Source organism: Daucus carota, chromosome 6 (assembly GCF_001625215.2).
Source record: "Daucus carota subsp. sativus chromosome 6, DH1 v3.0, whole genome shotgun sequence".
NCBI lineage: Eukaryota > Viridiplantae > Streptophyta > Magnoliopsida > Apiales > Apiaceae > Daucus > Daucus carota.
This window is the reverse complement of record NC_030386.2, coordinates 21,650,612-21,674,813: the sequence shown is the minus strand read 5'-3', so window position 1 is coordinate 21,674,813 and position 24,202 is coordinate 21,650,612. Positions and strand designations below refer to the sequence as shown.

The 24,202-nt window shown below is 34.6% G+C and overlaps 4 protein-coding genes across 6 annotated transcripts; 2 read left to right on the top strand and 2 right to left on the bottom strand.

Annotated features, from left to right (window-relative positions):
* The first annotated feature begins 744 nt into the window (after positions 1–744).
* LOC108225720 (probable receptor-like protein kinase At1g49730) lies at positions 745–7,050 on the top strand. The gene is made up of 9 exons (XM_017400654.2): positions 745–1,124; positions 2,548–3,099; positions 4,225–4,503; positions 4,620–4,878; positions 4,965–5,017; positions 5,197–5,261; positions 5,389–5,478; positions 5,856–5,940; positions 6,034–7,050. The coding sequence occupies exons 1-9, from the start codon at positions 1,034–1,036 to the stop codon at positions 6,555–6,557; spliced, it is 1,998 nt and encodes a 665-aa protein (XP_017256143.1). The 5' UTR covers positions 745–1,033; the 3' UTR covers positions 6,558–7,050.
* Positions 7,051–7,456: 406 nt separating this feature from the next.
* On the bottom strand, positions 7,457–10,393 carry LOC108225796 (thioredoxin M3, chloroplastic). Of its 2 annotated transcripts, none has more exons than XM_017400755.2 (2): positions 10,037–10,393; positions 7,457–7,967 (listed from the first exon to the last, which is right to left on the bottom strand). In XM_017400755.2, exons 1-2 carry the CDS (start codon positions 10,248–10,250, stop codon positions 7,657–7,659), a joined length of 525 nt encoding a protein of 174 aa, XP_017256244.1. In that variant the 5' UTR covers positions 10,251–10,393; the 3' UTR covers positions 7,457–7,656. The 2 variants fall into 2 exon arrangements, with proteins under 2 accessions (XP_017256244.1, XP_017256242.1); XM_017400753.2 differs by having other exon boundaries at positions 7,457–7,973; positions 10,037–10,388.
* Positions 10,394–14,447: 4,054 nt separating this feature from the next.
* On the top strand, positions 14,448–19,018 carry LOC108225745 (protein DJ-1 homolog C). The gene is made up of 8 exons (XM_017400684.2): positions 14,448–14,728; positions 15,094–15,294; positions 15,386–15,535; positions 15,623–15,802; positions 16,381–16,458; positions 17,489–17,689; positions 18,107–18,244; positions 18,338–19,018. Exons 1-8 carry the CDS (start codon positions 14,561–14,563, stop codon positions 18,548–18,550), a joined length of 1,329 nt encoding a protein of 442 aa, XP_017256173.1. The 5' UTR covers positions 14,448–14,560; the 3' UTR covers positions 18,551–19,018.
* A 922-nt stretch (positions 19,019–19,940) lies between these two features.
* LOC108225746 (ABSCISIC ACID-INSENSITIVE 5-like protein 7) lies at positions 19,941–23,366 on the bottom strand. Of its 2 annotated transcripts, none has more exons than XM_017400687.2 (5): positions 23,231–23,366; positions 20,779–21,933; positions 20,456–20,527; positions 20,348–20,377; positions 19,941–20,216 (listed from the first exon to the last, which is right to left on the bottom strand). In XM_017400687.2, exons 2-5 carry the CDS (start codon positions 21,874–21,876, stop codon positions 20,142–20,144), a joined length of 1,275 nt encoding a protein of 424 aa, XP_017256176.1. In that variant the 5' UTR covers positions 21,877–21,933; positions 23,231–23,366; the 3' UTR covers positions 19,941–20,141. The 2 variants fall into 2 exon arrangements, with proteins under 2 accessions (XP_017256176.1, XP_017256174.1); XM_017400685.2 differs by lacking the exon at positions 23,231–23,366 and adding an exon at positions 22,872–23,119.
* Positions 23,367–24,202: the final 836 nt, after the last annotated feature.

Sequence of the window (24,202 nt, the reverse complement as noted above, 5' to 3'; positions counted from 1 at the left end):
TATAGGCGAGTATGTAATAATTGTGAAAATAGTAGTAGGAGGCACATGAGGTATTTGTAAAGTTCCAAAACACCCGTGGTCATGCATAGTTTGCATACACATATCTGTCGCTTTTTTTATAGCTTTGGACCAGTGCAAAATTACAAATATAACCATCACATAATTAAATACACAAAAGTAATTCAGATACTATGCCTATTTATCCTTCTCTTTACCATTGCAATTTCTACAAGCATCTTGTGGACCCGCTTTTACTTTCCTCCTAGTTAGTGCTAAATTAGAAAGCATATAGGATTATCAATCGAAAGAGTTAATTTAATTTCTAATAATTTCTGTCAAAAAAATTTCTAATAATTTTAAGTATAAGAAAAAAACCACACCGCTAGCACCGACTAGTATGTCAAAATCGCAACCCACATGTTAACATTTAAACTCATAATTGTATCATGAAAAATAAAAATTACATTATACGATATGGTGCTGACAATTTACACGGTTCGTACAGTTTGGTGAACATTTCTCGTTCACCCTTTAAAATATCGAGTGTATTCATAATTCCGCACAAAGTTTTATCAGTTAACTAAAATCTGAAAATTTAACAAATAAAAAAATCTAACAAGAAAGAATTCCTGATATTATTGGAAAAGGAAAAAAAAAGAACTATTTGATGTTTTTCCACCTGCCAAAATCGTTGGAAATCACCCGCGATGACCAGAAAAAGAAGAACCACGATAAATAAAAGATAAATAATGCTGAAAAATGAATGAGTATTGAGGAGGTTAGTGAGTCAAAGGGTGCAGTAAATTAGCAGACTTGGCAGACCCATTACACCTCTCTCCCTCCCTCATTAGTCATTACACCCCTTGCCTCTTCTCTACCATTACCTAGTATGCACTAGTACTCTCTCTCTCTCTCTCTCTCTCTCTCTCTCTCTCTGTCTCCCCCTCTCCCTCTCCCTCTCCCTCTCTCTCTCTCACACACAGTGACACAGAGTACACGCAGGAGTACATGTATACTACTCTTTCTTGAAGCTATGGCTGCAACACACAGAATGGCATCACTAATCTTCTCGCCCTTTCTCTTCTTTCTTGTAATGCACCTTTCCCCTTCAATGGCAGCTACTGGTAAACCCCTCTTCTTTCTCATCTTCAATTCTTTCCCTCTCCGCCTTCTCTCAGATGTGCACTTTCTCATCTTTACCTTTTTCTAGTCTTGCATCTATTCAAAATTACTCTGATAAATCTGTCTGATATTTGATTGTTTAATTCAATAACTTGGACTTTGTCACTGTGCCTATTGTTTTTAATTATAATGCCCCATTTTTGTATTACCAATTTTGTTTCAATTAGTAAGCTTGTTTGATTTGCAACTATGCAGATGTATCTATGTATCAACTCAGCTTATGTTTAGTTAAAACCTACCAGGACCCAACTTTAATGCATTATCAATATACAGCGAATTAATGTTAGTCATGGATCAACTTGCAATATATGTAACATATTGCTTTCAGCACATCCTTTGTTAGTTTTTTTTTTTTTGCTTAATTTGGGGGTCGTGGAAGTACAAAACAGTCCATACTTCATTTATGATTGTTTAGTTATTGGTGGATACCAACACGAGAATGTACTAAAATATATGTGCCTAACTTATTCTATTTACTACGACCTTCACAGATCACACTTAAATTGAGAAGCATAAGTATGACTTAATTTTACTTACTCGAGGAAGATGAGTATGACTGTAAAAATTGTAAATTTTGTATTGATTGTTTCATGAAGTCATTATCGTAACATAATGGAAAGAAGGTCAGTGAATTTGCCCTAAAGATCTCTATTTGTTTCACCAAATTGAGGGTCTACTTTCTTATATTTTGGATCAGAGTTCAGTAAAATTACAGGAACGAATACTCAGATTATCACTGGGGTAATTTGGGTACATAATTCTGTCATTTACTCCAAATAAGAAAAGTTGCATTTAAAGAATAAATGAAATTGTTTGTCTTCTGAAATCAGTTCAATGTTCATGTAATATAGTTCTTCAGTTAGGCTGTCAATATTGCCACTGTAATTTCTAAAATAAAATCCGCAACACATCTGAATTGTAAATACTTCATCTTCTTCAATAAGGTTTTTAAGATGGATTAGAATTTATATCAGGAGGTGTCTGTCATCATAGTTTGATTTCGTGGGAACTATAATATTGTTACGTTTTAACACCAAATTAGATATAACTGCAGTCCACGGGACTTAAGTCTGATTTCTGATAGTTTTGCATTCTTATTTATGTTAAACTTCGGCAGCTACTCATGTCTACATGATGTTGGCATTTAACATAGCAAATTTATATTTGGCTCCTAATCTTTTATTATCAAGAGACCTTGCCAGTTCGTTCTCACTGTATTAAATAAATACTATGTGTGAGTCATTTTTTGATGAAGCTTGTGCAAGATAAACCGATGTTACTACTAATTTCTTGCTAGCAAATATTCTTCATACTGATGATCAGCAATTATTACAAAGCTTCACGTCGATTCTTCTTCTTTCGCAGAATGTCCTTTAGATCTGACTGGATCAAACTTTAGTGTAACTGCAACCATGTGTTCTAATAGTGAAGATAAAGGAAAGTGCTGCCGCTACATAAATGCGTTAATTGCTATTTCGGTTGCCCGATATGCAAATTCAACAAGCAACTTAGGTGTTGCACCGGATTTATCTGAAATATGTCTCCATACCATTTCAGAAACGTTAGGATTGTATGGAGTAACAAGGAATGCAACAGCCTTTTGTGGCTTCGGGACAAAAATACCTGTAAATTATGAGTGTCAGGGTCGAACAACAGTCACACAGATGTTGCAATCCCCAAGGTATACTGATGTCAGTAAACATTGCAGACTGCCATTGACTGAGAAACGTGATTGCAGAAAATGTATAAATGCTGGTGTGGCATACGTACGTAATCTAGTGGGAGCTGCAAATAACTTGACATTAAGCACTTGTAGGGATGCAACTTTTGTTGCCCTTGCAAGCGAAGTTGATAACACTTCTGCTGTCAATATTGCAGGCTGTTTTTTTGGGGTCCAGGCGCTTATTACTGCTCCAGGTACCAGTAGGTTTGCAATTTAAGGGTTTAGTTATATTTTTGAAGTAAGCTTGTATAAAACGGATCAATGCTTGCTAGGATATGTTTTCCAATTTTCATTTTATTTCCTTTTTGTAAAACCAAATAGATTTAGCTTGTTTATCCAAACACAGCAAAATTAATGCTTAACCTGGGGTTGTAGACAAGGTAAAATACCAATATGGCATGGCTTTCTGCACTTTGATTTGCTTTTCTTCTTTTCTTTATGGGCTACTTCCCAGGATCCTTTTTCATTCAGTTCAATAAAAGCCAATTGAGCAATTTTGATTCATTAGTACAAATAATAGACCAGATGGACAGTTTTTTCTGATAGGTGTCAAACTTTGACAATATTTGGGATTGTCGTTTAATATTTGAAGGATATTATTGGAATTTCAAAACTCTTCTGTTTACCTGCAACTGTAAACACTTTGTCAACTTTGAGCTTAAAATGTTCATGAAAATTAATTGACTGTAGAGTAATCGACTTGAGATTTTGTCTGATTGTACTTACTGTGAAGCAGAAAGAAGTACCCCCTTATGCACGACTGCACGAGGAATTTGGAAATTAAATGATAAATGTTATTATTACATATATACTCCTTAGTCATTACTAATCTTTGACTTGTAAAGACTTATCATAACTAGGCCTTCAATTTTATCATTAACATAAAAGATAGTTTTCCAAAGCAGTATCATATTCTCTGGGGGTGAGCGTGGGAGGTGTTGGTTGTGGTTTGCTTTGGTTTGTTTTCAAGGGTTAGTAGAATTTGGTTGGTGAGAGTATTACTCTGACTTGGATAGTGTCACTTGTATTTAATCTTTAAACCTTTTGCCAAAGAATAAATGAGGTCAGGAAGCTCATTAGCTTTCAAGTTTCAACCTCGCTCATTCTGGATGCCAGACTAGTCATTCATGATTTAAAAATTTCTCCTGGCTGTTTAAAATTATGGGTTTTGATATATCCTCTATGTATGGATATTTGAACTTGCCATTGTATTAGATAGCACACGGTCATTTAATTACATAGAACATAATTTTTTTTATGTCATGTATCCGTACTAATTGCTGGACTCCTACATTATGTTGACTTATCTATGGTTTCAGAACCTTCCCCATCTATACTTTCCCCGAAGGCATCTCCAAGTCCACCAGTTGCTTCTAGCCCCGGGCAGCTTTCATTGAGTGTGCCCTTCAAAGGAAGTCATCATCACAACCATCTCTCCTTAGTTCCTGCTCTGGGCATAGCAGTTACTGTTGTAGCTACTACAATGTTGGTTGTCTTAATTTTTCTCATTCGTAGGAAAAGTCGAGAGCTTGAAGATACTGAAATTACTGATAAAAACTCAAGAACCTTCCCTCAGCCTACAAGAAAATATCAAGAAGGTATGGTTCTATTTAAGTTAAGATTGAGGAGCCCTGCCGTCTAGCAATTGGAAGGTCCAAGTTACATTCTTTTGCTCTTTTGTCTGTTTCTATAGTTGTTAAATTGTGGTATGCAGGTCCATCTATGTTTAAAAAGTTTAGTTATAAAGAGACGAAGAAAGCAACAGACAATTTCAGCTTTGTGATTGGGCAAGGAGGGTTTGGCACTGTGTATAAGGCTCAGTTCAGTGACGGTTTAGTGGCAGCAGTGAAGCGAATGGATAAAGTGTCAGAACAAACAGAAGATGAATTTTGCAAGGAAATAGAGCTTCTTGCTAGACTTCATCATCGCCATCTTGTTGCTTTAAGAGGTTTTTGCATTGAAAGACACGAGAGGTTAGTTAGGCATTTAGATGTGTGTGATTCTTTTGTCTGACTGACAACCTGCAAACTAAAACCAAATTTTACTTGCTTAATGGCAGATTCCTCATGTACGAGTTTATGGCAAATGGAAGCTTAAAAGATCATTTACACAGTATGTCACTTCATTTGCTCATCTGCCTTTCACACTCATTAGCTCCCCGTCCTATTGCCATTACATGGAATTGTCTATTAAAAACTATGCATTGCAGCTACTTGAGTCTCTTTTAACTTTTCTGAAATGTAAATTAACTCATAGTGATGTCTTGTGTATGTCCATCTGGTTTTCTGCAGCTCCAGGTAGGACACTAAGTTGGCGGAATAGAATTAAAATTGCAATAGATGTGGCAAATGCTTTGGTAAATTTCTATGATAGTTAATTAGAAATGTTTCTCTCGGCTTCAATTTCTGTTAATTTTTCAGATAATTTTTGGAAGTTCGTGTTCATTGATATCTTACCCTTCCTGGATGACATCATGTGTGCAGGAATATCTACACTTCTATTGTAATCCTCCTCTGTGCCACAGAGACGTTAAGTCCAGCAATATCTTGCTGGATGAGAACTTTGTTGCGAAGGTAAGTTGCTCCATATTATTGATTTTTTTATTCTATTTTGTTTGCATACTGTACACAACCATTGTGGTATTTTGCTTTTGTGTCTGATCCTGCGCCATAGAAGTTTCTCGGTCTTTTTTCATTCTAAAAAGAAGTCAAATAATGTTTAAGGACTTGGTGGACATTCAAATGCTAAATTATATTTCACACTTCAGTAAAGATGGTAGAAATTCTCTGGTTGCATTTTGCAATTAAGATACTTGGGAAAAATTAAAAAAGGAAAAGTGCATCTACACGTTTTGTATGTGATAAAAATTTATAATGTGATTTCATTATAAGTTGCAAATTTAAGCAATGTGCTCAGTTAAATTCTTGACTAATCTTTAATCTGGCTTCAGCTTGCAGATTTTGGCCTTGCACATGTTTCAAAAGATGGTTCAGTGTTTTTTGAACCAGTAAACACAGATATAAGGGGAACCCCAGGTTAGAAGATATCTGATGTCTGCATCCCTATCTATATAAAAATATAAATTTATATTTAAGTGTGTATCATATGTTATACTTCAACTGTTTCAGGTTATATGGATCCAGAGTATGTTTTCTCTCAAGAGCTTACTGAGAAAAGCGACGTTTATAGTTATGGAGTTGTACTGTTAGAACTAGTGACTTCAAGACGAGCAATCCAGGATGACAGGAACTTGGTAGAGTGGTCTCAGGCATTCATGGCATCTGATTCGACAATACATGAGCTTGTTGATCCCAATATTGGGGATTCATTTGACGTGGAACAGCTTCAAGCGATTGTTTCAATTGTGAGATGGTGTACTCAGTCAGAAGGTCGTGCTAGACCTTCTATAAAACAGGTTTTGAGGCTATTGTACGACTGCTCTGACCCAATGCATAGTGACTTTGTCGAAGCTGTGGAAGAAGAAGATTATGAAGGAACAAGAGGAAGGGGGAGTATTAGTAAGAGTAAAATGCAAAGCTGGGATGGAAGGTGTCTTGCTTCTTCATCAAGTACATCTAGGTCTTACTGTAGTAGAAGCTTTCTTCTTGAAACTGGCTCGCCACAATCTCCTTCCAATATACCTTCCATATAAAGATCAACCACTCATTTATACCGAAATTCCACGTTAGTACATTTGCTAACCTTTGGCAGGAACGCATTGGTGAGTAAGTATGCAGGTGGGCATATCCTAGCATACACTATAAGTGAACATTCGGCTCGGTGATGCAGATTGGTATTATACCGAAAATTTTAATCCGGTATATGGAAAGAGTTTTAAGCATCTGTCACTCAGCCTTTTCATTTAGCAAAAGTAAGAAAAATAGGTGAAAAAAGTTGTCCAGGTATAATCAGTTGGAAACAACCACCCTTCTTTCTGCCTAGCGGTATGGGCTTTGTGTTCATTTTGTAGATCAGATCATATGAATATGATAGTAGGATTTTTTTTGTTTTAGAGATTTGTTGTGGAATCTTGTGGTAACTGGTAATACCCTATATTATATACAGTATTGTAATGGTTTTGCTTGTATTATGAGATTTCATTTTATGGAGGATATGATAAAGGCCTCAGACCATATTTGTACTAATACGCATTGGTCCTGCAGTTTGATCATTATTCCAGAAGTCGGTGATTAATTATCAATTAATCATCGATTAATCACGGTTTCATAACTTGCCAAAGTGATTAAATTTTTTATTATTCAGTTAATCATCTAATTAATCTCATATCAATCTGGTTAATACCTGATCAATCCAATTATATTCTAATTAATTCTTATTCCTTGTCTTCATTAATTAAGCCTAATTTCTGTTTTTTTTTTTCTTTTACACTGTATAACATATAATGAATTGATTATACTCAAGATACCATACATTTGGGACCAAAAAATATATCAATTTCTATCGGCCAAAGTGTAACAAACAATAATCAGCCTATGAAAATATATACAACTACAAATGTCATGTTATTATAAATAAAATGACAATAGGCTATTAAATACTATACTATCAGTTCAAAAATTGTATTAAACTTGGTTATGCAGAGCTTTCAGTTTTATACATGAGCACGACATATATCAAAGTAACAAACGGACTGAAACTGGAAACTGGAAAATTTTAAGTTCTGAAAAGCTGTGCAATACTATTCTGATAGTATGTACCGAAGAGTTGATCGGTAGTTCTATAATTTGGGACTAGGACAACACTCTCTCTACAGCAGCTACGTAAAATTCCTTTGGCATGGTACCAACCACAGTTTCGCATTTCTCTCCATTTTTGAAAAGCATGACCACTGGCACAGCCTTGATATCATACTCGTTAGCAATTTGCAACTCATTGTCTGCATGGAGTACGAAGCAATCAATTCTTCCAGCATACTCTGTCGCGATCTCATCAATCACCCGATGAACCATTGCACATGGACCACACCAGCTAGCGTAGAATTCCACAAGTACAGGTACTTTACTGTTTAAAACTGATTTCTCCCATGAGTTGCCAGTAACTACTGTAGCTGCGAAAAAGATGTGATGCAGCTGTAAGAGAATGCATGTTTCTTTGTGCAAAACAGCTAAATTAAACAAGGGGAGTGTAACTACTGTAGCTGCGAAAAAGATGTGATGCAGCTGTAAGAGAATGCATGTTTCTTTGTGCAAAACAGCTAAATTAAACAAGGGGAGTCAGGATTAGGGTGATCCGGATACAACCTGGAGATTGCATTCTATCATAAAAATTAAAAAGTGTTCTCAGCTCTAACCTCGAGATTATTTAAATTTATAATCACAGAACAAGATCAATACCGGGTCAAAGGCAGGCATGAAGGTGTTTTAACTTGATATAATAAACTTCATTGTTCTTTACAGTTCTGGACGTGTCACACTTTAGTTGTTTTGGAAGATAATTGAGCTGTGCGTGTACTGTTGAGAGCTTAAGTTTTGGTGCTAAGGTTTATACATCCTTTGAGTGACATTACACATGTTTACTTCTTTTCAAAGTTTATTGACAGAGATTATTATTTTCCAGCCAGACACTATAGACAACTGACAAATAAGAATCCTATTGATTACCAGACTAGCGGGTTCTATCGCAACTTCTAGGACGAATTCTGTGAGGACTTGATGTGTCATCTTATGTTTCCCACATTTACCTGTGTTTCTCAGTACACTTTCTTTCTATTCTTCTTTGGCCTAAACACCCCATCTCAATTATTTGTTGATGCATCTCTTAGTAATAAGAAAACATTGAATAATTATACCGTTCTTAAAAGTACATGCATACATCATGATGCTAGTGACATCCGAAAGTCAAAGGTCAGAACTCAGAGACATAAATCTTTTTCGACTCTTTAAGCAATGAACACAAAGTATAGCAGTACAAAAATTTTAAAAATAGAACATGAACCATTAGACATACTCTTGAGTCTTGTGACACCGGGTCGAAAATTTTCAAAATAATACTATATGTTACACTAAAGCGCAAAACGTTAATGAAATTGCAGTACGTAGACCAAAAGCCATACATAATGCCTTACTTGATTCCCTGTCATACCGAATGCAATATCACAAGATACTACTAGATCAAAAGCAACTGCAAGCTATTACTTAAAATGTCATTACTTCACAACTCCATGTAGAACTTAATCAACTGTTTCTCAAAAGACAACTCGGGATGTATAAGAGCAACTCCAATGCAATGCTATACTTGGTTCTATTGCTATATTATAGCATCAAAAATAAAAAAAACTCAACTCCAAAGGGGTGCTATATTTGGATGCATCCATGCATAGATGCATCCTTGGTTCTATATTTGAAACCAAGGATGGAACCATCCATGTTGCCACATCATCATCCATGTGAAAATGGGGAGAATTTGTTGAGATATTTAATAAAAGTTAGGTAAAAGTTAATGAGTTTCTTGAATTTGAAACTAGTTATAGAACTTAGCATTGGAGTGCAAGTTTTATTTTAGCACCAAAAAACACTTTTTGGTGCTATATTATAGCAATAGCAATAGATATATAGCATCTAGCATTGGACTTGCTCTAATAACTGACTTTTAAGTTGAATTTGAAAATAATTAGCGGTATTTAGTTTATGACATTTTTAATTAGCGGTTTGATTAGATTAAAGACCAATATTATCAGTAATTACAAGTACTTTTCAGCATTAATCTAATCTCAATATATCTAAATCAGTAAGAAACAAACACACTTCAGTTAAACCAGCGCATATCTATTATAGATACTACATTATAAATTAAGATACGAATTTTCTATGGTGTGCCCATGGGCACACAATAGTCACTAACTACCATGAGAATACTACTTTTGATTGGTGGATGAATATTAAATGTTGATGGCCCCCTGCATTCACACCAATTCCACCAATCAAATTAAGCTATTTTCATGAGAGTTGGTGCTTAGTATGTGCCCATGGGCACACACTAGAAAAACCGATTAAGATAAAATAAGATCCGATCATCATTGCATATCATAAATAACATAAAAATCATCGCAAGCCAGAAAAATAAATGAAGTATCAATGAACAGACCGTTTTAAAAAAGAAAAAAGAACAGACCTTTTGGGCCACCGACGGCGAAGAGCTTAAAACGAGAAGCCGAGGGAGCAGGAGCCCAAATGGGTGTTTTGGGCCGAGAGTAAACGAGTCCATCTGAGCTGTAATTGATGAGCTGGCGTGAAATACAAGAAATGGGTTGTGTTGAAGGAGAATAGAGTTTGGAAAAAGATGAGTTTGAATGAAGAAATGCACAAGGAGGAGGAGAAGAAGACATGTTTGAGAGATGAAGAAAAGAGAATGCAAAGAGAAGAAGAGTGTATGAATTAAAAGGTAGATCTAATGGAGTAGTGTGATATGTTTAAGAGTTTGGGATTGGATTAGAGATAAAATAATGAATAGAAAGAAAATGTAGATGGTGATGTTGATTGGTTTGGTAGATCTGGATATAAGCACGTTTTGTTGACATCTGGCTTTGTTTCCTTTGGATCCAAGTGGATAAGAACGAGCAGCAGCTCAAGGGACGCGTTCAGTATACGAGAGTATAATACTCCCTTCGTCCCATTTTAGTTGTCACATTTGGTTTTGTGCCGGTCAAATTGACCAAAGTTTGACTGAAATTTATTAATATTTTATCAATTGAAAAAATAAAAAAAAATATGTCACCGAAAATAACTTTTAATCTACTTTAAGATGTAATTTTCAGTTTTTTAAAATAATAAAAGAGTGACTTGTAATCTTTGGTCAAAAATTAGTCAATTTGACCAATAAAAAAGGAAATGTGACAACTAAAATGGGACGGAGGGAGTACTATATATAATAAATAATACTGTATAATTTTTAGACGGATTTTTTAATGTGTACTTATGGGCACACTAACAACCACTTTTTGTTGAGTTGAGGTGGTTGGTTTTTATTGGTCAAAACTTCATTAATAATCATGCTCCCTGCATATGCACAAAAATCATGACTAGTAAAAGTGCTCCACCTCATCAAAAAGTAGTTGTTACTGTATGCTCATTGGCACAAACTAGAAAGACCCATTTTTAGAATATGAAAACTCCGTATGGGCTGATGATAATAACAATATTTATTATTTACATTTTCTAGTAAAAAATTAGGGAAAGAGTAGGGAAAAAATGGGGAATAAATATTTAATCATTAAAATGAAATAATGAATAGGTTAGTCATTACCTATATACGATAAATAAAATGTAGATTTTAATATTGTGTTTGGTTGGAGAGAACGATATGGAATGGAATAAAATCATTAAAAATAACTGAAAATGACAGGGGTAGGAGAAGGGTTTTGAAAATATGTGAGTAAGATTTGAGAAAATAGTGCAGGAAGGAATGGAGCATTTCTTCCCAAATTAGAGTTGTGTTTTTTCGTGTATGTAAGTACTCGAATGAGATACGAATAAAATTTATAAACATTTATCCATAATACAATTCAAATTTCAATTTTTTTCATATTCATTTACGTCAGCCAAACACATGTCTACCAAATAATTAGAAAATAATTATGACTCTATTAAAATGAATGTAAATTCATTTAAATTACAACACAAACATGAATAAATAATAAATATCAACTAGTGTAGCTCGGGTGCAGCTATGTCAATGCAATGATTTTTCACTTATTGCAAGAATGGGAACGAGGTATAGTTCGGGTGCAGCTACGGACGTGGTGCAAGCCTCCACAAGGATGGATAAAGGTGAATGTGGATGAAGCGTGTCGAGTTGGAGTTCACTACTTCACTATATTGGTGCCGAGTGTGTGATTCGAGATGAACACGGCCAATTTCTGAGAGCAAGAACAAACAAGATTAAGGCCAGATGCAAGAGAGGCAGAAGCTTGGAGTTTCAAAGAAGCCCTGCTGTGGACGAAAAAATGGAGAACAAATCGCTGCATATTTGAGCTGGATGCAAAATCAGTGGTGGATGCAATTCATGGTCCTCCAAAAAAATCTTTCTTTCATACCACTATTATAGAGGAGTGTGTTGGCTGATTTGTTAGCACAAACTGCTTATTTTTTGTTTGGTCTCATGAAGTGGTACCATGTTTTATATGTAAACTTATATTGCTGAAGAGAAGTAATGCAAGGGAGATTGTTTAAAAAAAATAGTATTCCTTTCGTTTCAAAAAGAGTGAGCTGGTTTGACTTTCACGGTGATTAAGAAAAAGGTAGTAAGTTTAGTTGAAAAGTGGGTAAAGTGGTGGGATTTATCAATATTTAATAATAGATTTGAGATAATGGAGAAAAGTAGTGGGTGTAATTGTGTTTATATAATAAAAAAAGGAAAATTAATTTTAATCCCTGAACTATAGACATTTTTTTTTCTAGGTCCCTGAATTATAAATGTCAATTCATAAGTAATTCAACTCTTAATTTTTCCTTATCTGGGTCCTTCCGTTAGATCTGGTTTGACGCCGTTAGTTCTTCTTGAGTTCATGAGAATTAAAGATAACTTTGAAGGTGATTCTGATATCCAAATTTGAAGCTCGAGTAATCAAATTGCTCGTTTTTCAATCCCCTATCCATCCATACCATCAAAATTTAGTTTGGTAATTTCCGAATTTTGAGTTGAATATTAGTTTTCATTTTAATAGCTTTTATTCGAATTATAATAATGTAGATTGATAGATCGTGTGATTATGAGTGATTTTTAATGTTCAAATTAGCCTCGTCGGAAAATTCGAACTCACCGGATTTGAGTTTTTCCGGCCAAGTTCGCCGGAAAAACTAACGGAGTCAAACTAGATCTAACGGAAGGACCCGAATAGGAAAAAATAAAGAGTTGAATTACTTATGAATTGACATTTTCTAGTTCATGGACCTAGAAAAAAAATGCCTATAATTCAGGGACTTTAGAATTAATTTTCCCTAATAAAAAAAGAGTATAAAGTAGAGAAGTAGTGGGTGTAATAGTGAAAAGTAATGTTCAAAAATAGTAAGTATGATAGGTTCGTTCTTTTTGGGACGTCCCAAAAAGAAATAAGGGTCACATAAAATGGCACGGAAGGAGTAATAAATATCAACACGAGTTGTCTAATTTATTTATGAAATGAGTTGTAAATTTATTTGGTGGGGATAATTATATCATCCTAATAAGTAAATTTTCAACAATTGGGAAAGCCATCGAATACGTCAATGAAAAAATTTGATGAGTCTGTAAAAGGTGGAGAAACGCGTATTTTATTTTATATGATAGGATTTCGAGTCAAATTTATACTAACATTTGAATTTTTAGATTTTAAATATCATATAAAATAAATCTTCAAATAAATTATTTATTTAAACCAAAACTTTTAAATGAAATTCAAAATTTTAAACAGATCATAAATTCAATTTAGTTTAGTTCAACACATAATATAAATCCAATAAATAAATAAAAAACCATTCAATTTCAGTTTAGTTCAACACATAATATAAATCCAATAAATAAAAAAAAACCATTCAATTTCAGTTTATTGAGTTAATCAGACACTGATAGAATGTGCATTAATAATTTAAAAATTTTGAAACACACAAATGTCCTGACTGACGGATTGAATTAACGAATTTCTGTAAAATTGTTTCGTAAATAATTATATGATTAGTTTTTTGAATTAACGAATTCTTATAAAATTATTTGATAAATAATTATATGATTAGTTTTTTATGACTCATACCAATATTTCTAATTCAAAAATACTTTTCAGAGTAGTTTTTTGAAAATTAAATTTTTGAATCTAAACTTCCCTTTAATCCTAACCATCAAATATTGATGAAATACTCCAAATCTCAAATTTTAACCCAAATCTGAAAAGCACCGCACAAATCTTAAACGAGAAAATTAATTCTAAAGTTCCTGAACTATAGGCACTTTTTTTTTAGGTCCTTGAAATATAAATGTCAATTCATAAGTAATTCAACTTTTGATTTTTTTCTATCTGGGTCCTTTTGTTAGATTTGGTTTGACGCCATTAGTTCTTCTTAAGTTCATGAGAATCAAAGATAACTTTGAAGGTGATTCCGGTATCCAAATTTGAAGCTTGAGTAATCAAATTGCTCGTTTTTCAATCCCCTATCCATCTATACCATCAAAATTTAGTTTGGTAATTTTCGAAATTTGAGTTGAATATTAGTTTTCATTTTAATAGCTTTTTTTCGAATTATAATGATGTAGATTGATAGATCGTGTGATTATGAGCATGTTCATATAATTTTCGTGATTTTTAGTGTTCAAATTAGCCTCGTCGGAAAATTCGAGCTCACCGGATTTGAGCTTTTCCGACCAAGTTCGCCGGAAAAACTAACGGCGTCAAATCAAATCTAACGGAAGGACCCAGGTAGGAAAAAATTAAGAGTTGAATTACTTATGAATTGACATTTATAGTTCAGGGACCTAGAAAAAAAAATGCCTATAATTCAGGGACTTTAGAATTAATTTTCCCAATCTTAAACCCACCTGGCATATGGACACCAATTTACTACTTGTGAACTCAAGATTAGAAGTAGATAAAATTGTCGACAGTTCCATAAACCTCTTGCCACTCTCTCTGCAAATAACCTCACTTTTCTTCTCAGTTTGTCCATCAAAATGGTTATCTCCGCAGCAACTTGTTCACCATCATTAATTCTGTTCTTTCCCTCAGCTCCACTTCACAAAACCCCCATTTCAAAACTCTCCACCAAAACCCTTATAATTAAATCAGCTGCTGCTCCTACTAGCATCTCCACTGCAACAGCTTCAATCCCATCCAAGAAGGTCCTTTTTCTACGCTCTCTGTACTTCTAATTATAGCCCAGATATTTTTTGTTGTTGAAACTTATAAAAATTTAATCTTTTTAATTGTTTCTGTAACCCAATATCTCAAATTATAAAGGTTTAGCCCCATTTTTAAGTATACACACTTCTGTGATTTATTTGAGTTTCAAGAATTGAACTGTAAAAATTTAATCTTTTTGATTGTTTTTGTTAACACAATCTATCATTTTTAAAGTTCCAGCTCCATCCTTATGTATCTGTACTTTATGATTTTGTCGGATTTCAAGAACTTGTAATGGATACATAGTTGTAAGGAGTAGGAAAGTTAGGGGCTTCATTAGTCATTTTTGTGTTTTTATATTCAGGTTCTTGTTCCAATTGGATTTGGGACAGAGGAAATGGAAGCAGTTATACTGGTTGATGTTATGCGCCGAGCTGGTGCGGAGGTGACTGTGGCATCGGTCGAGAAGGAGCTTGAGATTGAAGCCTCTGGGGGCACTAGACTTGTCGCTGATACATCTATTTCAACGTGTGCAGATCAAATTTTTGATCTTGTTGCATTGCCTGTTAGTAGTCATTGTTAATATTATATATGTGTACATGTACTGATGGGAATTATACATTTTGCAATTATTAATGTTGTGTGCACTTTCAAAGGGAGGAATGCCTGGCTCTGCACGTCTGAGAGACTGCAAGATTCTACAGGAAATTACAAGCAAACAAGCTGAAGAGAAAAGGTTATACGGGGCAATTTGTGCTGCTCCAGCAGTTACACTCTTGCCATGGGGACTACTCAGAAGGAAACATGTATGTTTTAATAGTGGGAACTTGTTGTTGAAAAATCCAAAGTTAACAAGTTATTTATGCTGATCAGTATGTAGTTTTTGTTGCAAGTCAACTTGTCACCCTGCATTTATGGACAAACTTCCGACCTTCTGGACTGTTAAGTCAGATATTCATATATCCAAAGAGTTGACTACCAGCCGCGGCCCTGGCACTTCATTTGAGTTCTCTATTGCATTGGTTGACCAATTGTTTGGCGAATCTGTTGCAAAGGATATCGGCAAGTTGTTGGTAAGAAATTTATTTATAACATTTTTTCCCGTTGATTAATGTATATCTTGCATTGATTTATGTCTTCTTTATATTGAATTTGCTATTAAAGTGTGTATAGAGAGTCCTGGGCAACTAGTGAACTAAGTTACTAGTTCAAGGGTCATGTCATGCTATTTTTTTTACAAGTTTCATAATACCAAGAAATCAGACGATTCCTCTTTCCTGATGTTCTGTTACAACATACGTGAATTAAATTCATTTTATAGATTATTTTGCATGTGAAGCAACACAATTTTACATTGCATTTATTGTGTATGGCAGTTTCTCCTATGAATATGATGAATGTTGTTGTGCCACTATATCTACCCTTGGTCAGCTAAGGTTCACACATAGTAATTTTTCTTAATATTTTTATACTCTACAATATATTAAAGCCAAATTTCTTTATGCCTTAGTTTGGCTAACTCATTCAGACGTGTTTATCGTATCTTATCATACCTTGTACATAAAATAATTTGTTTTGTGCCACTTAACTGTATTCAACTCTGCTTTGAGCTGACAGTGGATTGTTTTCCCTCAATACATATATAATTTAGTTGATGAAGACTGCTGATAAAAGTTCAAGAAAACAAGAATTCAATGACGTCAGCTGGTCTGTTGATCATATCCCTCGTGTAAGTTTTTCCTCAATTGTCTTCTGTTACAAAATTATATAGATACATTCTTAAATATCATTCCAGTCTTATAATTGAGTTATCCAAGCCCACAACCGAATGTATACCGAACCCAACAACCCATCACAGATCAGCTAAGTATTAGCAAATCGGTATACGTTAGTTGTTTGCTTGTGTTTATAAAGGCCACAAATACCGTTTATTTAATCGATGTGGGAGGTCACGACGTAGAAGAGCATACACCACATTTTAATTTGAAGTTCCAGAATCTCTCTATCTTGGTCATCTTGTATATAAAGACAACCTAAAGTGATATATATAGTCACAATCAGCCCTGACAAATTTAAATCCCGAAATGAATTTTAATTTTGTGCTCAAATCATTAAAATATCAAAGTAGTTATCTTTTAAGTTTAGTGGGATATCAAAAAAAAATGCACTATAATTGTGCATAAAATTTATTACATAAGATTTACAGCTAAAAATAGTAGAACTCATTGAAAAGAAGTCTTAAGGTAAGGAATTCACACGAGCAATATAACTTGCATATTTATGATTGTAAAATTAACATGCTGGGTTTTAACTTCAATTGTCCGTTGAAAATTTAGAGAGAGCTATTGCATCCTTTTACATTGGAAATTATGAAATGTGAGGATGAATAAGATGATTCTTTCTACAGATATTTATTACAAAAAAATTATGCCTCCAAATATTATTTTTTTAATCCTATATATGTATTTTTTTTTTTTTATTTTCTCCCTTCTCTATAAAAAGAATGTGCCCCTAAAATTTTTATTATTTTGATGCCCCCATTCAAGCGGTGCAGCTGCATGGCCTCAGTATAAAGTATAATGATCCCAGGCTTTGATAATTGAGGCATTTTGTGCTTTCTTTCTGAATCGTTTATAGATTAGAGTATGTTTAGACGACCATATGGAAACCCTTGCTCTTTGAATTTGAGAAGTGATATTTGAACATTAATTACTCTAACATTATTGTGTCTATATATCTTGGTTCCGTATTGTGTACAGGTTCTCATCCCCGTTGCCAATGGTACGCAAGAGATCGAATTGGTAATAATTGTAGATATTCTAAGGCGTGCAAATGTCGATGTTGTTATCGCTTCAGTTGGAAGATCTAAAAAAATTTTGGCATCCAGAGGCACAAAGATTGTTGCAGACAAGTTGATTAAAGATGCTGCAGAGTCTATATATGACTTGATTATCTTACCGGTGAGGCAATTTTGTTACTGTAAATCCTATTATTATCAGGCACAGTGGTGCCTCCCTGCGCCACTTTTTCTTAATGATAAATGGAAGGCTGATGACATTAGTGCTAGTTTAGCAGTAGCAGAAGCTATTCTTGATTACTGTTGTTTTTGTTTATACTGAGAATATTTCTTGTTATATTACTGTATTCACAACTTTGCCTCTTAAACCTTAATCATGGTTTGATAGTAATTGATTTTTGTGTGAATTGATGCTGCAACTACTATGTTAATTTTTACTTGCATCTTTGTTCTTATGTTTGGCACATCATGATTAGTTTAATTTTAAGAAAACCTTTATTCAAGTTTTTATATTTAAGAAGCATGAACCTTATGGTACTACATTGTGATCTTAAAAGTTTTATGGGTCTTAAATCCTCAGGGAGGCATTGGTGGGGCTGAGCGGCTACAAAAATCAAAGTTGCTGAAGAAGTTGCTTAAAGAACAAGATTCAGCTGGAAGAATATATGGAGCAATGTGCTCATCAACAGCAATTCTGCACGGGCAAGGACTACTCAAGGTAAGATAAAAATTAGGGTCAGATTAAATTTTTTAATGCTCTCTAGTTGCAGAAGACAATGTTAAATATATTTATGCACCTCCGTAAAAACAGGAGAAACAAGCGACAACTCACCTTTCTCCAACAAGCAACCCTAATGAGAAGGCAATAGATGCTTCCGAAGTAATTATTGATGGTAAATTGATCACTAGCAATGGTCTTGCAACTGCAATAGATTTTGCTTTAGCTATAGTGGACAAACTTTTCGGACATGAAAGGGCTAGGAGTGTAGCAGAAGGCCTCGTTTTTGGATATCCTAAGAGATAAAGTTTACTGAAAATTCCTGAAATGATGGATACAGAGTAAAGCAATAACTTACATTGCATGGAAAAGATTGCGGAAAAGCTGAGCTGGTTCTGTATAGAATTCAAGTGTCCCGTGGGCCAAATTAAAGAGTTAAGCCATCAACTTGCATAAAGTCCTTCGCCCATTTGTGCTGGATGTTAATCAAGGAACTAGAACATTTATAAGGAGTTACGATCACCCAAGATGTTTTAATCCTGTGCAGAGTGATGAGACCAGAATATTTTCTCAGGATACAGAGGAGCACTTGAAGCATTACCAGGTTCTTGCTGAGCTAATTATAAACTGGTTATGCGGTGATATTCAAAATTAATATTTAGCAAAGCTTTTTATATAATTTGATGGCAATTATAGACATTCACTGCAAGCATTCTCGTATTTTCCTCAATAGATGGTAAAAAAACGTAAATTAAATTGTCTTTATTTATTTTATTTTTTAAAATTTGTTATGATTCATAAAGGGATCACTTATATAAGAGTAAAATGCAAAACAGTGGCAGAACTTTTACCGTTTTTACAATTTAGTGACCGGACTTTCAAATTTGCTATACATTGTATTTATGTTTCAAAAAAATGGCTAAGAGCCACTTTTCTAAGAAAAGAACTAATCTTTTTTCTTAAAAATAAGTGATTTATGACCACCTTTTTGATGAATTAAAATAATATATGATCACCTTATTTCAAATTTAAAATTTCAGCCACTAAAATGTGAAAATAGATAAAATTTGGCCATCAATTTGCAATTTACACTTTATATAATTCAAAAAAAATATGAACCGTTACTTTTATTCAAGTTTAGCAGTTAGCACTATATAAAACAATGGTCGCGCTCAAGAGAGAACCAGTCCTTAAAATAGAACCATAGAACAACTAAGGTTCTGCTGCGGAACCCTAAATTTTAAATAGATTTTTAGGATCTAAATCTAAATACATGTTTTTTTCATATTTTTTCATCGTTTTGTGTGTTCAAAAATAATTTTAAAATCTAATGCATAGATATTGACATTTTTTGCATGTGAAGTTCTGCCGCAGAACCCTAACTCATACCTAAGTTCTGCTGCAGAACCCTGCCTTATAAGATAAGAGTTTTATGGTTCTCTCTCTAATGGTTCTCTCTCTAATGGTTCTCTCTAATACATGACCCTATAAAACAAATACAAAAGTAAAAACTATTATGACTCTGTTTGGGAATTAGCTATAGGTTGTTGAATACTTGAATTTGTGTTGATCTAATCCAACTCAAGTTTCTAGTTGCTGTTAGTTCTTACTCAATGTAGCACAAGTATGGACACAACATTGACACAATTTTCGAAACACCAGGGATCTAAATATATCCTTTTTTGAACCAGCAGGGTTCATGCGAAAGGAAAATTCTCAGCGTTTAACATTAATTAAGCTCCCAAAATATATACATCAGAGCACTCAGCTTTCATACAAGAAGCTATTATAGTAGAACAGGTTCGAACCAGACTATACTAAATATTCGATCCACTTATCACATATATTAATCCGTGATCACCTCGAGTATTATTACTCCATCTAAAGTTCATCGACTTTACCAAGGTCCGGTCAGGGTCCTTCTCAGGCATAATCTCTTACTTCCCCATGGCATATTCATCTTCTCCAATATCTGGACAAGAACAAACAAATCTTAGAGAAAGCACTGCATAAGAAAGAACATAATATCTGCGCGTAACATACTTATCAATACAATTATTAGTAACATGAGTCTGGAGTGACTATAATATTCTAAGAGAGTACCTGATTTTTCTGCATTTCCATGAATTCTTCCTGCAGTAACCACAAGAACACTGAGTTTTTACGAGACCAATGAGTAAAATAAGACTTGCATTTCATTTAGGACAATACCTGTTTGCTCTGCATCTCCTCATTGACTTCTTTAAGCTTTGCAACTTCTGCTTCTAACTCTAGTGTATAAGCCTGTCAAAAATGCAGAAGTTTGAAATCAGAGTGATAATGGTTTGATACACCATCTTTCTGCCTCGATGCTATATCAGTACATTACAGATTGGATTTAGTACATGTTACCATAACAGTGCCAAACACATGCCTATAAGAGATAGACAAAACAAGTACAGATGACTTAGGCGAATAAAATCAGGCAGCAGTAGATATTAAACATCAAGACATGTTACATGATGCTTACAGTGTAGTGTAGTGTATTTAGTTACCTGTTTTCGAGCTCTTGACCTAGCAGCTGATTCTCTGTTCTTAATCATTCTCTTGCGCCTTCTCTCCACCACTTTCTCGAAAGTACCAGTTCTTCTTCCGTTCGTACCTTCATTGTATGCATAAGGAGAATGTGACAGTGATGATGCATCGAGATTCCTGTCAGGGTTCATGTTTGATGTCAACTGGCTTTTATGATATCCCACTGGAATTGCAACACGAGGAGCTAAACTGGCAATGCCAATTTCTCTACTCTGTCTGACACAGCTCTGAGTTGCAGAATTATCCATAAAAGGATCTCCCCTTCTCACAAGGGGACTCCTTGTTCCGAGGCTTGTCAACTGAGCATTGTTTCCTTCATTCAATGGAGAGGCAAAAGCCAAAGTTACTTGCTTAGGTAAAAGGGGTTGCTGCTGCTGCCGAGGTTGCTGCTGAGGGGTGATACCACCTGAGTTCAAACCTAAACTGGAATATGGATTATGAACTGCATTCCTGTTCTTTATGACGTTATTACTGCGTGATTCATAGCTTACTTCTGTTTGGGGGAATCCAAAGGGCAAATCGGCATTGCTGTTATCTTGTTGTGTTATATCACCATGTGAACCATTATAAGACCTTCCGAAATGAGTGGTTCCCCCTACCACCCCTGCCCTAGACAGAAACTCCTCCAGTGTCATCTCACTCAGAGTTGCTTCCCTCTCTGACAAATTCATTCCTCCATTTCCATCCCTCATATTATCAGTTTCTTTAAGCAAATCTTTCCATACTTCATCAACAGTTTTCTGGCTGAGTGTACGAGGCAACGTTAGAGAACCCTGCTTATTCAAATTTCCACCAGGAAAAGGAATCCCTTGTCTTATGTCACCAGAGGATATCACAGGCTGATTCCCTTCAGCTGTCCAGATACTCTTTAGAAGTTCATCCATATTCATAGAACCAAAATCCTTTCCAACTCCATCCAAAGTGTTCTGCAACTCTTCAAAAGTCAGCGAATATACAGACGACTGTCTAGCCAGAGAGGGATTCTCTGCTTGCTTGGAACCACTTCCTTCAGTCTGAGATGTCACACCGTAGTTCTTGAAATTTATGTAAGACCCCATGATTCAAGATTTCCGCTTCTGAGAGAACTGCTGCTGATCCAGACAAGCCTAACCGATCTGATAATCAATAACCGACATTATTTGCCTCATATAGACATAACATTCTAGTACATCAAATAGAATCATAAATGCCCCCTCAACAAATCAAGAAACTTAAAACATTACATAATCACTTTATGTTCTTACATATAAGTTTACTACTTTCAGCTATCATCAATAGTTTATAGTTGTAGAACAATAAAAACAATGAGAAGAAGCATACATTCGGAAGCTTCTAAGCAAACTAAAAGTAAGGTATGGAAGAAACTACACTATTAATATAAACAAAATCCACCTGCCATCTTAGCTTGAGCCTTGAAGTAACTAAAAACTTAAAGGAGACTTCATGCTACAATACAAAAAGGGTCCTGTTCCTTGACAACCGGTTGTTAGATAAGGGTTATCTAACACACTGTACGGGGGCCGTTGGATCTATATTTCAAAGGCCCAGATCCAATCTGAGATTTTAATGTATCCGCTATAAAAAACCGCGGATAGGGAAAACTCCCTTCCGCGGTAAATAACCGCGGATAGGGAGTTTTCCCTTCCGCGGAAAATAACCGCGGATACATTAAAAACCCAAAATTGAATCTGAGCCCTTGGAATATAAATCCAACGGCCCCCGTACAGTGTGTTAGATAACCCTTATCTAACAACCGGTTGTCAAGGAACAGGACCCATACAAAAAAGATGAAAAACTATGCTAGAGTATCAGCTAGTAAGTTAAGCTCAGAAGTAAGAAACTAACAAGATAATCAAAATCAAACTATCAGCAGCAAAGATGGAGACTGTTAATCACTTTCTTGTAATATATATTTCTGCACCATGATATCAGAAGCACAGAGTAACATACAGTATAATTATATAAGCATACCAAACAATTCAAGATATGAGTTCAAATCTAGCCAAAATCCTGAAACAATAAGAAAACTAATAAAGATTAAACAAAATTATACTTGGTTGAGGTTGATTGAATAATACTAGCTTCGAACGATTATTCCATGTCATCCGGGTCTCGGGTTCGAGTCCAACCTTACTCGAAAATTATCTCATGAGAAAAAAGAAATACTCCAAGTTGGTTTAAACTGTAAGCACAAATATGGAAAGCACACCACCTCTTTCAGGGATATAAAAGCAAATACTGAAAAGTTCTGAGTTATCCTGACAAGATCAATAATCAACAAACATCCAAAAACTTGGGAATAAAAAGGGCAACTGAAATCAAGAAAACATGAAAATATCTGCAACTATGTCAACTTGGTACATGAATAATGTAAGAAAATCTAGAGAGAGAGTCTTTAAAAGACCATTTTACCCTTGTAGAGAGAGAGTCTGTTCCTTGTGTCCTTTCTTCAGGCTGAATGGTGATGGTGGAGATGACAAGTGGCTAGTGCTGAGGCTAGTTATAAATAAATCTTCCAGATAGAAAAGCTACCTGGCGTAGATATTCATGTGTGCTATATTTTAGTATTAATTTATCGGTCTTTCTAATGTGTGCCCAAGGGCACACAATAAGCACCAACTTTCATGAAAATGGCTTGTTTTGATTGGTGGAATTGATGTGAATGCAGGGGGCCATTTACATTTATTATTCATCCACCAATCAAAAGCTAGAATTTTCATGGGAGTTAGTGACTATTGTGTGCCCTTGGGCACACCATAGAAAATTCGTTAATCTATTTGGTGTCTGTCTTATATTTTTTCTATCCAATAATAGAGCGCAAAGAGGAAGAATTCTGGCCGTTGGTTGGTCCCTAACACAGATGTGAAATGGCAATCAATGATTGGCCAGTTTTATTATTATATTCTTGGATAAAAGGGATCATTAAAAGTTCTCATTTTTCATCACAGTTCATAGTAAAATAGGGTTAGGTTTCACAATAGATTTTTAGTCGGGTTAATATATTAAACAAAACCCTAAAGATTTGTTAGCTAGACATACTTTCATGCCATATATGAAAAGATGAGCCACAAAATACTGTGAAAATGAGCATCTGTACTATAAGATTAAGTATCTTTTTGACAATCAATATTTTATTTCTTTATTATATTTGCATTTTGAAACATTAAACTGTTTCTTTTTATCTTTTATCATTCTTCAAAGCAAGTAGTTTCTTTTTGCTATCAGTTCTTTCTCATGTTAGTGCCATTGGCATGATGGCAAATAGTAAATAAACCAAACAGCATGCATCCAATTTCACACTAGCGTTTTAATATTCCTCGGTTATAATTGATTTTCTGATGCATAGTTTATGGTAAATTATGAATGAAGTGCTGGTTTTTTTTA

Bases quoted from the DNA above. Each gene is read 5' to 3' on its own strand.
- LOC108225720 (XM_017400654.2), top strand. From the start codon at position 1,034: ATGGCTGCAACACACAGAATGGCATCACTAATCTTCTCGCCCTTTCTC. The intron at 3,100-4,224 runs GTACCAGTAGGT...CTATGGTTTCAG, and splicing joins GGCGCTTATTACTGCTCCAG to AACCTTCCCCATCTATACTT. The intron at 5,262-5,388 runs GTAAATTTCTAT...TCATGTGTGCAG, and splicing joins TAGATGTGGCAAATGCTTTG to GAATATCTACACTTCTATTG.
- LOC108225796 (XM_017400753.2), bottom strand. From the start codon at position 10,250: ATGTCTTCTTCTCCTCCTCCTTGTGCATTTCTTCATTCAAACTCATCT. The intron at 7,974-10,036 runs GTCTGTTCTTTT...TCTTTTTCGCAG, and splicing joins CGCCGTCGGTGGCCCAAAAG to CTACAGTAGTTACTGGCAAC.
- LOC108225745 (XM_017400684.2), top strand. From the start codon at position 14,561: ATGGTTATCTCCGCAGCAACTTGTTCACCATCATTAATTCTGTTCTTT. The intron at 15,536-15,622 runs GTATGTTTTAAT...TTTTGTTGCAAG, and splicing joins GACTACTCAGAAGGAAACAT to TCAACTTGTCACCCTGCATT. The intron at 15,803-16,380 runs GTAAGAAATTTA...TATATAATTTAG, and splicing joins AGGATATCGGCAAGTTGTTG to TTGATGAAGACTGCTGATAA.
- LOC108225746 (XM_017400687.2), bottom strand. From the start codon at position 21,876: ATGGGGTCTTACATAAATTTCAAGAACTACGGTGTGACATCTCAGACT. The intron at 20,528-20,778 runs GTAACTAAATAC...CATTTTTGACAG, and splicing joins GGTCAAGAGCTCGAAAACAG to GCTTATACACTAGAGTTAGA. The intron at 20,217-20,347 runs GTACTCTCTTAG...GTTCTTGTCCAG, and splicing joins TGGAAATGCAGAAAAATCAG to ATATTGGAGAAGATGAATAT.